The sequence below is a fragment of the Doryrhamphus excisus genome, chromosome 4 (assembly GCF_030265055.1).
Source record: "Doryrhamphus excisus isolate RoL2022-K1 chromosome 4, RoL_Dexc_1.0, whole genome shotgun sequence".
NCBI classification, from domain to species: Eukaryota; Metazoa; Chordata; class Actinopteri; order Syngnathiformes; family Syngnathidae; genus Doryrhamphus; species Doryrhamphus excisus.
This window is the reverse complement of record NC_080469.1, coordinates 10093741-10107573: the sequence shown is the minus strand read 5'-3', so window position 1 is coordinate 10107573 and position 13833 is coordinate 10093741. Positions and strand designations below refer to the sequence as shown.

Sequence of the window (13833 nt, the reverse complement as noted above, 5' to 3'; positions counted from 1 at the left end):
ATATATTATGTCGTTGTGTCAATTGGCTGAATAGACGATCTTCGGTGATGTTTCTCCTTTGTGGGAGGAGCGTCAACTCTATACACATGTTTACTATCTGGGGGGGAGGGGTGTATCGTTTTGATTGACTGACAAAGGCTTGGCAGCTGGTAGGTACATTTGACACCTGTAACACTACTTTATTGTTAGGAAAAGTAACTCAAAGTGAATTATATTAGGGGGCGTTTGAAATAACATCATGCAAATAACTGTCTTATGAGTTAACTGTGTCATCGTTAAGTGAAGAGTTGTTGACTCGCTAGCTAGCCTACTAGCATGACAGCACGACAACTAACGGTGGAGTTGTCTGTTAGCTTTGACCTTGACTAAAAAACACTATTTTAGACCCCCACCCCACCAAAAATCTGAACATAATATGCCATTTTTTTCTATTGCATAAAGAAGAAAGCATTTGTGTCAACGTGGACTCTAAGGTGTCAGTACAGATCGATGCTGTGTTGTATGTCTGGGGCAGTGAATGCAATAGTTTAGTTAACTTATTTTAACTTTATTTACCTATTTACTTGTAGTTGACAAACGATAAATGATACTACAGTGAGTAAAGTGAAGGCTCGGTTTTATTGCAAACCCACACAAAGTTTAAAACATGTAAAACATTTAAATGTAAATTATATGGTGTATGCGTTTATATTATGTGTATATTCAATATAATGTAGTGCTGTTTTGCTTGCTTTCTTAGTCTGCCTTCTTCTTACTTGTAGTCCTGACCTTTCCTCCATTTGATGTCAGCTGTTGCAGACAGGCTGTTGACTAGACACTGCCTGGTTGTGTGCAACTATACATTCTTGATTTACCACTCATATGGCTCATCTCGGACCTTCAGTAGGCTGCTTATGATCTGATTTCAATTGGCATTTATTTGATTTGTAACACTTCCTGGAGGACATATTCCAATTTATACCCATCTGGGGTCATTTGAATCTATTGTATTGCTTTGCATTTTAGAGTTGAGTCTGATCCAAATATATTCCAACCCCAAACCAGCATGCTCGTGTGCTGAGAGGACAAATGACCTCTGACCACCTTCAGAGTAATGCCCCCCCAGATTAGAGTTGTATATGTGGGCAAAAGACAGTTTGTTTTACTTTGGACAAAAGGCAAGGACATATAATGCAGTTGCATTTATTTTAATTATACTGTATGTGTTGTTTTTTTATTATATACTGAGTACCTAATGCTTTCTGAATGTTTGGCCAAATTTTAGATGGACTCCTGAAAATGTATCCACTCTTTTCTCTTTTTTTCCCCTCAGTGTCCGGACAATGTATGGGCATATTTGCAGTTTTAGGATTCATCCTATGGATTATTTTTCTCCTGCGGAGGATTAGACGCCTAGTAGCAATGCCCGAGAAAGGAGATGAATCTTCATTAGGCAGCAGTCCCTCTGTACAACAGGAGGATGTGCCTGTTGCACACTCCCCTCATCCAGGCCAACAGAGTGTGCCGTCACACCAGGAGAATAACATTGTCCAAGCTCCCCGTTCCTCAGTGGGTCCTCATGTGAAAGAGCCTATCATCACCCCAAAAACTTCAAGAGCCAATGCTCCAATGTTCAGATCTGGGCCTGAAGGGAGGGAACGTCTCAAGTTTATTCTGGGAGCATCGGAGGATAATTCTTCAGACGATGAACCGTTGGCAACCAAACCACCAAGTGGTGCATCGCAGCCATTGACCTTCACTGCCAAATCACCTCGTTATCACGGGTCCTCTGAAGCAGCAGAGTCCAGTTCCTCAGGCATGAAGTAAGATAGTATTATTTAATGTGGTATATAAAGAATGTTGAGTCATACACGTGAGTCGCCTTCCACATGGAAGCATGTTTGTAACGGGTGTTAGTCTTGATTAGTGCATTTGTGGGATGTTAGTGACAGTCTTTGTGGTCCTACTTGCCCTGTTTTCTCAAACTGCCCCTTATCACCTGACTACAACAAACTGACCTGTGATATTCTTGTGCACTACACACCCTCTCGCTCTATTATTGGAACTAGAGCGCCTTTGAAAGTTGTGCTCTGGCTGCATGTTAAATCACAGCCAATCACCGGGGCAAAAAAACACCTACAAATGATCTTTGTAATCTATGTAGTGAGGAGCAATAGGAGAGCAGTACAATGCACTGTTCACATTCTTCTTGTCTGGCTTCTTTATGGGTGGTAGCAAGAATTTTTAAAGAGTAGAGTAAGGTAGGACGTTCCTTTTGAAAACATTTTCTACATTAGATACTCAGAGAGTACCTGTATAAGTCATCTACAAATGCTGTACAGTGTCTTATACTCTTAAGGTGGTACACAACTTGAGGATTGCAAGGGCCATCACACAGACTGTCAGCATATTGAGAGGTCACTTCAGTATGGAACAAAACCTTAATTCTGGGGTTGATTTTGTGTAATCCTTGAAACAGGACCAGCCTCTTCAATGTTTTTTGAGAGAAAAAATATTTACATACAATGTTAAGCACTCAAATCAGTAAGAATCCAGCATCACTTGTTACCAAAGTCAAGGTGCAGTGTTGCGTAAGCCAACTTGGCATTTAGAATCCAATGCAAATCACATCCTCATAATATTAACAGTGCTTCACTTATTTTTACACTTGAGTGACAGGTTTTACTTCCATGCTTGTTCAGTTAAGAAAGGCTTTCTGATGGCTGCAGTTGGAACAGATTTCTGTGCTCTGAAAATGGCTTAGAAATCCAAACAAAAAGTTTGACAGGGTTTCTTGAAAGGTGTGGGTTCTCTATTGAAACGAGACCAAAACTTTGCATGTCTTAAAAAAAACTACAAGACCTGGTATGCACAACATTGGATGTTTTTCCTGCACCAAAAGTAGTTGTCGTCATAAAATGTAGCTGAACAAACACTTTGTTTCCTTCGACGGTTGACTGTCCTCTGTTTTAAACTTATAATAAGCAGCTTGTGGTCGGTCCTATCTTACTTGTGGGAGGGGAGAAGCAAAAGGAACAGACTGACAGGAAGTGTTATTAATCTCACCATTACATCACACGAGATTGCAGAGGGTGCTACATTATGGAGGGAGATGTTTGTCCATCTGGTGCACGTATCTCCAAAGGTCAGTCAATTTTAAGCCTTTGAGTCATTTGACACGAAAGCTGAGGTGTGTTTTTTTTGTGATCCAAATATCTGCAGGCTCTTTTCAGCAACAAGAATTACTCATGTTAGCTGTAGTCAGAGCTTATCTTGGTGCTTGTTTGATTCTCTCCAGAGGAGGGAAGTACAAGATGTAAACACAGTTGTTAAATTGTGGTGTGGCGTCATCACAGAGCTTCATGACCAAAGTTAGGATATTGTGCTCCTCATCTTCCAAAGGCAGGCATTTGTGGCACTGCCTCCTGTGCTCACAACAAGGAAAAACATCAGCTGATGTCATTAAAATCGCTTGACAATGGAAAAGGCGATAACAAGTACAGTTGCTGGCAGCATTTCTGCAACAGTTTAAGACAAAAATGGTCCAACTGCTGTGATACTTTGGAATGGACTGTGCTTGAGTTAGCAGCATTGTGCTTAAATGTGTTTTCATCAGAGAGGCATTGTATCTCTTTCATACAGCTAAATAAGCACTCGTGCTGTATTTTCAGTTTTCAGTTGCCATCCAAACTGAAAATGTTTATCTCTGTTAAGTCAGAATCTTTGGTCCAGCTCTTGTATTGGAAGTCATTAGATTGTGTAGGGGTTTTGACCTGTGATTGCGTACAGTATATTTTCAGGGAAGTGCATGACAGCAATAAATCATATCTTATCATCACCCCTGGGTATTACGTGTTACTCTTTTAGAACTACATATACAGTTTTCTAAGAAACGCATAGCATATATATATAGCATTCTTAGAACTTTCCTATAAATGCATAGGACAATGACATTACTGGACTATTTTATTATTAGAGGTTGAACAGTTAATGAATCAATGATTAATCAATTATCAAATTAATCGACAACTATTTTGGCATTTGATTATTTTTTTTTACAATAGGATTTCATCCTCTCAAATGTGTATAGTTTTAAGTTCTTTAAATAAAAGCATAAAAGCAGGCCAATTATTTTATTAGATATTCACACATATCAGCTTTGACTTTGGAAAAATATGACATTTTTGTCTCTTTTCTGATCTGTTCGTAGCCGTGGTTACATGAGGAGTTTTTCGTCTTTCTGAATGACTTTCCGAAAACAATGGGACACATGTAAAGGAATATTCCAATATCTGATCTACAAAAGTTTTTCGTCCGTCCAGTCTTGAAATTATGTTAAGTTCTTTCAAAGTTTGGATCCAAAACAAACTTTTCGCAGTAGTCCTGTGCTGATTGCTTGCCACCATTTTTAAACCTGACGTCTCTAGCTGCGTGTTGCGTCACGCTTGAGAATGCGCTTAAAGAACGCACCCTAACAACTTTCCAATTGAGTGGATACATGATACCTCAATCGGTTTTGGGGAAAGGACTAAATAAACCGAATGCAAGCGGATATATATATTTGGGTCCATGTATACGTGGCTATACGTGTTCATATTGATTTGGTTTGTGTAGGGCTTAACTGATTTCTTAATTAATTGAAACTACAGGCTTCAGATTAATAAAGATTGAACCCTGAAATATTTATTTAATTTAATTATAGTTTTCATCCTCTGGTATTGTTAAGAAGAGGTGGATCATATTTGTAGTTATGAAGTTGCACTTGACAACAGCAGATAGCAAGATAAGGCTCGAGATTGGCTGGTAGACACAGAGTGTACTTTGACTTTGACTCTGACTTTGTCTTCGGATTTTCACAGCTTGTTGTGTTCTTACCAACTGGTACTGCTTTTTAACTATTTACCTGTGCTACCTTTCCTCTCCAGGCCGAGCATGTCTGGTCTACACTTGCTGAAAAAAGGGCGTGAACACAGAAAGATGGATCTACAGCGAGACTTCACTGTTGCCTCACCTGCCGAGTTTGTCACTCGCTTCGGTGGCAACCGTGTCATTGAAAAAGTAAGAAAAAAAGCAAACTGTTGTTTTATTGTAGGTTTTTACTGGCACGGGTTAGTCCAGGAATGTCCAAAGTGTGGACTAGGGGTCATTTGCGGTCCACAGCTTGTTTTTATTGGCCCATTAAACTGCACAAATTTTGAAAAATGAGCAAAGGTGTAATGCAACAAGGAAAAGCTGAAATGTGATATTAACTAATAATAGTATAACACAAAGCTGACACAAAGTTTTGTCATTACAAACATATAAAACATATTTTAACCTTTTTGCAAAATAAAAACAATCCAAATGGCCCCCGCATCCTTTGAATTTTCTATATGCAGTCATCCCTTGAAAAGGTTTGGACACTCTTTGTATGTGTTTGTGTGTGTCTACAGTTTTTGCTAAATCCTCCAGTATTTGTTGTAATTGTATACTAGCATATGTACAGTAATACATTGTTCAATATGATGAAACTACTTATAGGTGCTGATTGCCAACAATGGCATTGCTGCAGTCAAATGCATGCGCTCCATTCGTCGTTGGTCCTACGAGATGTTTCGCAATGAGAGGACCATCCGCTTTGTGGTCATGGTCACCCCTGAAGACTTGAAAGCAAATGCAGGTACAACATGACACTCCCACTTGAACACACCATTAAATGCTGCAAAATGAATCACTGTCAAACTGTATATGTTTCCAGAATACATCAAAATGGCAGATCATTATGTGCCTGTTCCTGGTGGGCCAAACAATAACAACTATGCCAATGTAGAGTTGATAGTGGACATTGCCAAAAGAATCCCAGTTCAGGTAAAACACAGTAGCGTTTATATAATGATTTGGCTGGTGTCCTGGTTGAGTTGATGATGCAAGTAGTAATAAAATATAATGTCTATGTGAAATTAACAGGCGGTGTGGGCCGGCTGGGGTCATGCCTCAGAAAATCCTAAACTGCCTGAGTTGCTGGATAAAGCAGGCATTTCATTTTTAGGTACAACACGTTTTTTTGTTTGAACATACTGTATGTTAGTGCTTTAAAAAAAAATCTGATGTTTATCCTAGGGCCTTCCAGCAAAGCTATGTGGGCTCTTGGAGATAAGGTGGCATCTTCCATTGTGGCCCAGAGTGCAGACATTCCTACACTACCATGGAGTGGATCAGGTGATATTTTACCTGTTCTCCCAGTTTCATTTTACATATAAGCAACTGTGTGTACTCTGTACTTTCTTATTTTTGTAAATTAGAAAATACAGTAGAGCCTCCAAGGTTAAACACAATTTGTTGCAGGACTCTGGGTGACTTCCCATTTGTTTGAATTTTGAAGGAATTTCTCGAATAGGAAATAATGCATACAGAAATAACTAGATAGTACTTCCGGTTTATATATGTATTATTTATATATATATATATTTATATATAAAAAGCAAAACACAGAGTTAATCATTTACTGCTTTGATTCAAATGACTTGTGAAGAAGCACAGTGATGTTTAACAACTAATGTCATGCCCAACAGCAGTTCAGAATTGATGTTAATGGCCAAGCAGAAGTTGTAGTAATTCTACATTTGATTAAAGTTATTTCAGATTAGTCGAATGAAAACACAATGACTGCATCAGACTTCGACCAAAACATGTGATAGTAGCATCTACTTCACTACTCCCTGGAATATAATGCAAGCATCACAGGAACTGTAGTTCCTTTAGCATAAACATAAAACTAATCAACTGTAATCTATTTTACACGTGTATAAATACGTAAATATGTAAATATACTACGTATAAATGATCAATAGTAGCAACTACAACTGCCGTTATTATTTTAGCTTTTATAATTTTTTGTTTTTGCTTAAATATGTGGAATAAAGTTCAACAGTTAGCATCATGCTTGGGTCATATGTGCAAAGTTATAAAACATTAAAAAATATACCTTCATTGTTTTGTGACTGAGCTAAACATAAGTCTGTTTGCCAGTACTAGATTGACATTGACATTCCTGTGAACCCAGTATTGTGACATCCGTACTTTATATGGATGAATGCTTTACCCTACTCTGCCACTTGTACTCCAGGTTTGAGAGTGGACTGGACAGAAGACGACCAAAGACCTGGCAATGTAATCAGTGTTCCTCAAGAGGTTTACACACAAGGCTGTGTTCTTGATGTCGACGAGGGTTTGGCGGTAGGCTTTTTGAACAACTCTGTCTGCTGTTTTACCAAATGACTTGGGTAATTGCATCGCATTGCATGTCTCTTTTGACAGGGAGCGAAAAGAATTGGTTATCCAGTTGTCATCAAGGCCTCTGAGGGTGGAGGGGGGAAAGGTATCAGGAAAGTAGAAAGTGCTGATGAATTTACAAGCTCCTTTAGACAGGTTTGTGAATTTCGTAATTGCACTTGCCTGTCAGTGTACTCCATTCTCACTTTTGCGATGTCTTTCTCGTGACAAACATGTGCATGGTCCAGGTTCAGACAGAAGTCCCTGGCTCGCCTATTTTCATAATGCAGCTGGCCCAGCATGCAAGACACCTCGAGGTTCAGATACTGGCTGATGAATATGGCAATGCCATCTCTCTGTTTGGCCGAGATTGCTCCATCCAAAGAAGGCACCAGAAGATTATAGAGGAAGCTCCTGCAACTATAGCTGCACCTTCGACATTTGAGCAGATGGAACAGGTCAGTTAATGAATGCATGTTTTCGCTCCAACTTATCACTTGCTTAAAGGCATTTTTTGACATGGAGTTGTATGGCATCCTCCTCAGCATTCCAGTGCATCAACAGTGACTTACCCTCCTCCCTACTTGGTCCAGTTCTGGGCAGATTTTGTGATGAGGAACCATAGCTCCATTTAGATGCTGGGTCACATAAGTAAAGAGTTTGGCTTCTCAAAACAATGTGCATTCAAATGTGTAATACATTTGCATAATAAAAATGTATCACTGAAAAAAATAAGCCCTCTCAAATCCCTCGGGATTATATTTGTCTCCCGTCGTATCCTTGCGCGCTGTCACCTGGTGAAGGCGCTGGCATCTTCTTCTGGTGCAGCATATACATAAACAAGATGCGTTGCAGAAGATGATGCAAGTGTCTTCATCTGCTGATAGGGATGTCATACAACTTCATGTCAAAAATCCAAACTATCCCTTGAAGAAATTTGAGAGATTGCATTTGATTTCCTCCTCCTGACCCAGTATGCTGTAAGACTAGCAAAGATGGTGGGCTATGTCAGTGCTGGCACTGTGGAGTACCTTTTCTCCGAGGATGGAAGTTTCCATTTCTTGGAGCTGAATCCCCGTCTCCAGGTGGAACACCCTTGTACAGAAATGATCGGTGATGTAAACCTTCCGGCTGCCCAGCTTCAGGTAAAACTCACTCGACTGGCCAAAGAAAAACAGAACACAGATTCTCTATATGGACATCTTCCATCTGGTGTCATCTCCAACAGATTGCTATGGGAATACCCCTTCACAGAATTAAAGACATTCGCTTGCTTTATGGAGATACTCCATGGGGTGACAGTGTTATTAACTTTGAGACTCCAGAATGTCCACCAAGTCCAAGAGGCCATGTCATAGCGGCCCGAATCACCAGTGAGAACCCTGACGAGGTAAAGCTCTGTCTCATCAGTGCTACTAACATTCCATCCTTTTTATATAATGATAATAACCTCATGTTGTAAACAGGGCTTCAAACCCAGTTCAGGCACAGTGCAAGAGCTGAACTTTCGCAGCAGTAAAAACGTCTGGGGTTACTTCAGTGTTGGAGCAACTGGCGGTCTGCATGAATTTGCTGATTCACAGTTTGGTCACTGCTTCTCCTGGGGTGAGAACCGAGAAGAAGCCATTTCGTAAGTGTCTTTTTGTTTTTGGCTATTAGGAATGCTTAACCTCCTCAAACATGGAAACACAGAGAAATAGAATAGACAGAGGAAAAAAAGTCCTCTTCAGCGCTGTATAGTGCGACTAATTCATTCGCATATGCGTCTGGAAATTAGACTGTGCGAGTGGAAAAAAATAAAGGGAGCACGAGTACATTTTTCAACCCTTTCATTCGCATTTTGCTCCTGAAATGATTCCATACTAAGTGAACAAAACTAGAGTAAAATTTTCCTCCATCTGTATATAATTCTGCAAGTGTTGTACAACTTTTCTTGGTTCACATCGGCACCTCTTGCGTTGAGGCTCAATGACGTCTGAGCTTGTGCAGCTGCACTACATACAATAGCTGACATAGAGCTAAGTAGTTATGTTATAGATAGATACTGCAGCGATGCAGAAAAATGACTATTCTATGTGACATAAGTGCCGTCCCATTCATATGCTAAAATATTTGTTTTCTTTTGTATGTATCGTATTGTATGTAACTCCGCTGCCAATTCCTACACATGGCGCATTAAAAAAAAGCGAGGAAGTGCTGCCTTTGTTATGCATTTACTCATCAACATAACCAAAATCACCAGAATAACCAAAAATATGCCTTTTCATAAAATAAGTCTGTCTTCTGGTTATATATTACACATGCCAATAAGAAAAGTACAAGACACAGATTCTCTCCATTAGTGTCATTTGTTTGAGTCACACTGTGGTTGCACTGTGTGTGCTTCAGGAACATGGTGGTGGCTATGAAGGAGCTGTCAATTAGAGGTGACTTCAGGACCACCGTTGAATACCTCATTAAGCTGCTAGAAACGGAGAGCTTTCGAAACAATGACATTGACACAGGCTGGCTGGATCACCTCATTGCAGAGAAAGTACAGGTAAGAGAGAGCTTAATGTAGATATCAACATATGGACCAAGGAAATATTTAGTACCGAGAGGCTACGTGACCTACATGCAGGCTGAGAGACCAGACACCATGTTGGGGATTGTCTGTGGGGCTTTGCATGTTGCTGATGCAAGCTTCAGAAAGAGCATGTCTGATTTTCTGCATTCTCTGGAAAGGTCAGAGCAAAATCATTTTCCACAGTTTTCACATCCATTCACTCTTAGTATAACTATTGTGCATCCAAACTCTTCCATGTCCACAGAGGCCAAGTTCTGCCTGCAGCCAGCCTCCTTAATTGTGTCAATGTGGATCTCATCTATGAAGGAGTCAAATTCTGCTTGAAGGTATTGTTTATTCCCATTTTAAGTTGAGTTTACCGAATCATTCAGTAACCTGTACGATTGCATTCAGGTTGCTCGACAGTCCCCAACAACATATGTTATTATAATGAATGGCTCCGACATTGAAATCGATGTCCACAGGCTGAGTGATGGTGGCCTTCTGCTTTCCTACGATGGAAGCAGTCACACCACATACATGAAGGAAGAGGTGGATAGGTAAGACTATTTTACTCAAAAGAAACAAACACATTTTATAGTGCTACTTTTTTTCTGCAGTTACCGCATCACAGTTGGCAACAAGACTTGTGTGTTTGAGAAAGAAAAGGATCCCACAGTGCTAAGATCTCCCTCTGCTGGTAAACTCCTGCAGTATATTGTTGACGATGGCGCTCATATTTGCGCTGGAGAGACCTACGCAGAAATTGAGGTGCATTTGATGAGATTCATTTTTAATGTGTACATTACGGTATTTTATGTGATCTGCTTTTTATGTTGTGGGCTCAGGTGATGAAGATGGTGATGACTCTGACTGTGCAGCAGTCCGGGCATGTACATTTTGTCAAGAGGCCTGGTGCAGTTCTTCAGTCCGGTTGTGTGGTGGCACATATGGAGCTGGATGACCCTAGCAGCATACATCGGGCAAGTTATCTGAACTTACATGTTTTAGATCTGATATTGCAGACATTCAGTGTTGTGTTTTGGTGCTCTACTACAGAAGATGCTGCAAAAATAATGTCCTGACCCTGTTGTTGCATCATACTGTAGGTGGAGCTCAATACAGCCACTTTGCCACCACAGCAACCATTGCCCATTGTTGGGGAGAAGCTCCATCAGGTGTTCCACAGTGTCCTTGAAAACCTAGTTAAAGTAATGGATGGGTACTGCCTTGAAGAACCATACTTTAGCACAAAGGTACATAGTAGCAAATTGACCAGCCACATAATTTTGTTTATACATTTTTGATTATCATGACAGGGTCATCATCCTCGGTCGTACTGACTCCTTGTGTGGAATTTCCTCTTTGTAGCTCAAACAGTGGGTAGCAACACTCATGAAGACTCTGAGGGATCCCTCTCTGCCACTGCTGGAGCTGCAGGAAATCATGACTAGTGTAGCGGGCCGTATCCCACCTGGTGTTGAGAAAGACATCCGTAAAGTCATGGCCCAATATGCCAGCAACATCACCTCTGTCCTGTGCCAGTTCCCAAGCCAAAGGGTGGGAATCTAAACTCTTCTTATAATCACTGCTCAGCATAAGTAAGTACAGTCTATTCAATCATTAAGACTTGTCTATTTATGTTAAGTTGTTCTAAAGTTGATGGAAAAAATGTAATCCATCAATATAATATAATAATACACAAACACTTCATTATTATGCAGTATACTGTACACTACAATCACAATAATAAACTTCTAGTTATATTAATACTTGACAATGTCATTCAAAGCTGACCAACAAGCGTTTCTGTGTTTTTTTTGTACTTATTAATGCTGAGCACTGTAACTTCATTGTGTACATTGTGTGATGTAACAATATTAAACAAACACTTTTTTTGGGGTACATCCAGATTGCAAATATTCTCGACAGCCATGCGGCAACATTGCAGAGGAAGGCAGATCGGGAAGTGTTCTTTATTAACACTCAAAGTGTAGTTCAGCTTGTACAGAGGCAAGAGTCTTCATGAAATTACTCACTACAGTATTCTTGCAAAAATATTTGTTGTTAATGGTTGGTGTCTGATGACATGCTCCAGGTACCGTAGTGGAATACGTGGTTATATGAAGTCTGTGGTTCTGGATTTATTGAAGCGGTACCTGCAAGTAGAGATGGAGTTTCAGCAAGGTGACATTAATAAGCTTAACAAAACTCTTGAATGATTTTTTTTTCTTAACTGTGAATTCTGTGTCATTCATACCCCCCCCCAAGCAGCTCATTATGACAAGTGTGTCATCAACCTGAGGGAGCAGTACAAGCCTGACATGAGTCCTGTGTTGGAATACATCTTCTCTCATGCCCAGGTCTTCAAGAAGAACATCCTGGTCACAATGCTTATTGTAAGGCCTTCATCATTTTTCACTGATTAATCACAACTCTTATGACAAAGATTTTTTTAATGTAGGATCAATTGTGTGAAGGGGTCATCACACATGAAAGTCCACTAAGAATTGTATTTCTTTGTCTTTACATAGGATCAATTATGTGGAAGAGATCCGACCCTCGCAGATGAGCTTATGGCGATTCTCAATGAACTCACACAGCTCAGCAAGATGGAGAACTCAAAGGTTGCCTTAAGGGCCAGACAAGTAAGGCTACATGCACAGCAGTTTAATATAGTTTTTTTTTTGTCACTTTTATGTGGGTGTGGAATACAGTATTTTTCTTTGCTGACATAAACCTCTCATATACCATGTAATGTAGGTGCTGATTGCCTCTCATTTACCATCATATGAACTGAGGCACAATCAAGTGGAGTCAATCTTCCTTTCGGCCATTGACATGTACGGCCATCAGTTTTGCCCGGAAAACTTGAAGGCAAGTATTACAAATACAAGTCATGACATTGTCGAGCAGCTTTGACATCACAAGATTTATATTATCCTCGATTTCTCCCAGAAACTCATCCTGTCTGAGACCTCCATTTTTGATGTGTTGCCGAATTTTTTCTATCACTCCAATCAAGTTGTTTGCATGGCTGCTCTGGAGGTATGCAGATTGTTATTGATGTTTAAACATTCATGACTATGTTGTTTGTTTATGAAGGACTACAAGAGAAAAAGAACTTTGGATTTCTCTAAATGTCTTCTTCCAGACAGCTACACACATGCCCACACAAGCACACTCTCTCTCTTTCTCTCTCTCTCCCTCTCTCTATCTCTTTATCGCTCTCTCTTGCTCTCGCTCTCGCTCTCTCTCTTGCTCTCACTCTCTCGCTCTCTCTCTGTCTGTCTCTCTCTCTCTCTCCGTCTCACAATTATACTCATATTTGTATACATGCACACAATCTTCCTTCAGCTAGGAAAGGACAGGAAGGCCGTTCAGTGAAACTATGAAACGCAAGTGGCAAAGGGAGTCACATTGGAGACCCACACATCATGCCTGTTAAAGGGGACCTATTATGCCTATTATGCTATTTTTCGGCCTCTTGTAGTGAGTTGTGGACTCCTGTGAAGCCCGTCTGCGACATCACAAAGGCGCAGTTTCACCATGCCTTTTGAAACCCAAGTGTTTTGAGCCATCCCAAACTTATTTTAGGGCTGACTTCTAAATGCGCTAACCTCGTCTGAAAGTTTGGCATTGTTTAACACAAGAATACAACATTCTAACTACATTTCTAGGTCGGAAAAGTGGAAAAAGCATAATAGGTAAACAGCAATATAGGGAAATCAAATGAAAGGAATCACACATATGGGGAATCTTGTGGAAAAACTACGGGATGACAGTATGCAGTATTTTTCGAAATCATTTTCAACTAATTAGCAACTAATTAGAGCTTATCTCTGTCTTATAAGGTGTTATAATCTTGATTGGTGATTTAGTAATTTGTCTTTTTTCATTTAGGTATATGTGCGTCGAGCTTACATCGCCTATGAGCTCAACAGCATACAGCATCACCAGCTGCAGGACGGAACGTGTGCTGTAGATTTTCAATTTATGCTGCCGTCATCGCATCCCAACCGGTAACATTTTGCTAAAACTGCTAACATTATTCTGGT

The 13833-nt window shown here is 40.1% G+C and overlaps 1 protein-coding gene across 9 annotated transcripts in view; it reads left to right on the top strand.

The window, feature by feature from the left end:
- The first annotated feature begins 76 nt into the window (after window positions 1-76).
- The window catches only part of acacb (acetyl-CoA carboxylase beta), a 24707-nt gene continuing 10950 nt past the window's right edge, over window positions 77-13833 (top strand). For 5 of the 9 annotated variants that reach the window (XR_009129714.1, XR_009129715.1, XM_058072086.1 and 2 more), the window contains exons 1-28: window positions 77-149; window positions 1313-1802; window positions 4905-5037; window positions 5500-5638; window positions 5717-5826; window positions 5926-6007; window positions 6079-6177; window positions 7085-7194; window positions 7276-7386; window positions 7479-7688; window positions 8205-8375; window positions 8459-8620; window positions 8697-8860; window positions 9619-9769; window positions 9851-9954; window positions 10041-10122; window positions 10190-10335; window positions 10396-10546; window positions 10624-10758; window positions 10885-11031; window positions 11147-11335; window positions 11688-11788; window positions 11874-11962; window positions 12047-12174; window positions 12310-12423; window positions 12539-12652; window positions 12734-12823; window positions 13679-13797. Coding sequence is in view for 6 of the 9 variants with exons in the window: in XM_058072086.1 (XP_057928069.1) it covers window positions 1327-1802; window positions 4905-5037; window positions 5500-5638; window positions 5717-5826; window positions 5926-6007; window positions 6079-6177; window positions 7085-7194; window positions 7276-7386; window positions 7479-7688; window positions 8205-8375; window positions 8459-8620; window positions 8697-8860; window positions 9619-9769; window positions 9851-9954; window positions 10041-10122; window positions 10190-10335; window positions 10396-10546; window positions 10624-10758; window positions 10885-11031; window positions 11147-11335; window positions 11688-11788; window positions 11874-11962; window positions 12047-12174; window positions 12310-12423; window positions 12539-12652; window positions 12734-12823; window positions 13679-13797 (3827 nt within the window). In the remaining 3 variants the exon portion in view is untranslated. Of the gene's footprint in view, window positions 150-1312; window positions 1803-3059; window positions 3125-4904; window positions 5038-5499; window positions 5639-5716; window positions 5827-5925; window positions 6008-6078; window positions 6178-7084; window positions 7195-7275; window positions 7387-7478; window positions 7689-8204; window positions 8376-8458; window positions 8621-8696; window positions 8861-9618; window positions 9770-9850; window positions 9955-10040; window positions 10123-10189; window positions 10336-10395; window positions 10547-10623; window positions 10759-10884; window positions 11032-11146; window positions 11377-11687; window positions 11789-11873; window positions 11963-12046; window positions 12175-12309; window positions 12424-12538; window positions 12653-12733; window positions 12824-13678; window positions 13798-13833 lie in introns of those variants that run through there. The other 4 variants (XM_058072087.1, XM_058072085.1, XM_058072088.1 and 1 more) reach the window with 3 other exon arrangements.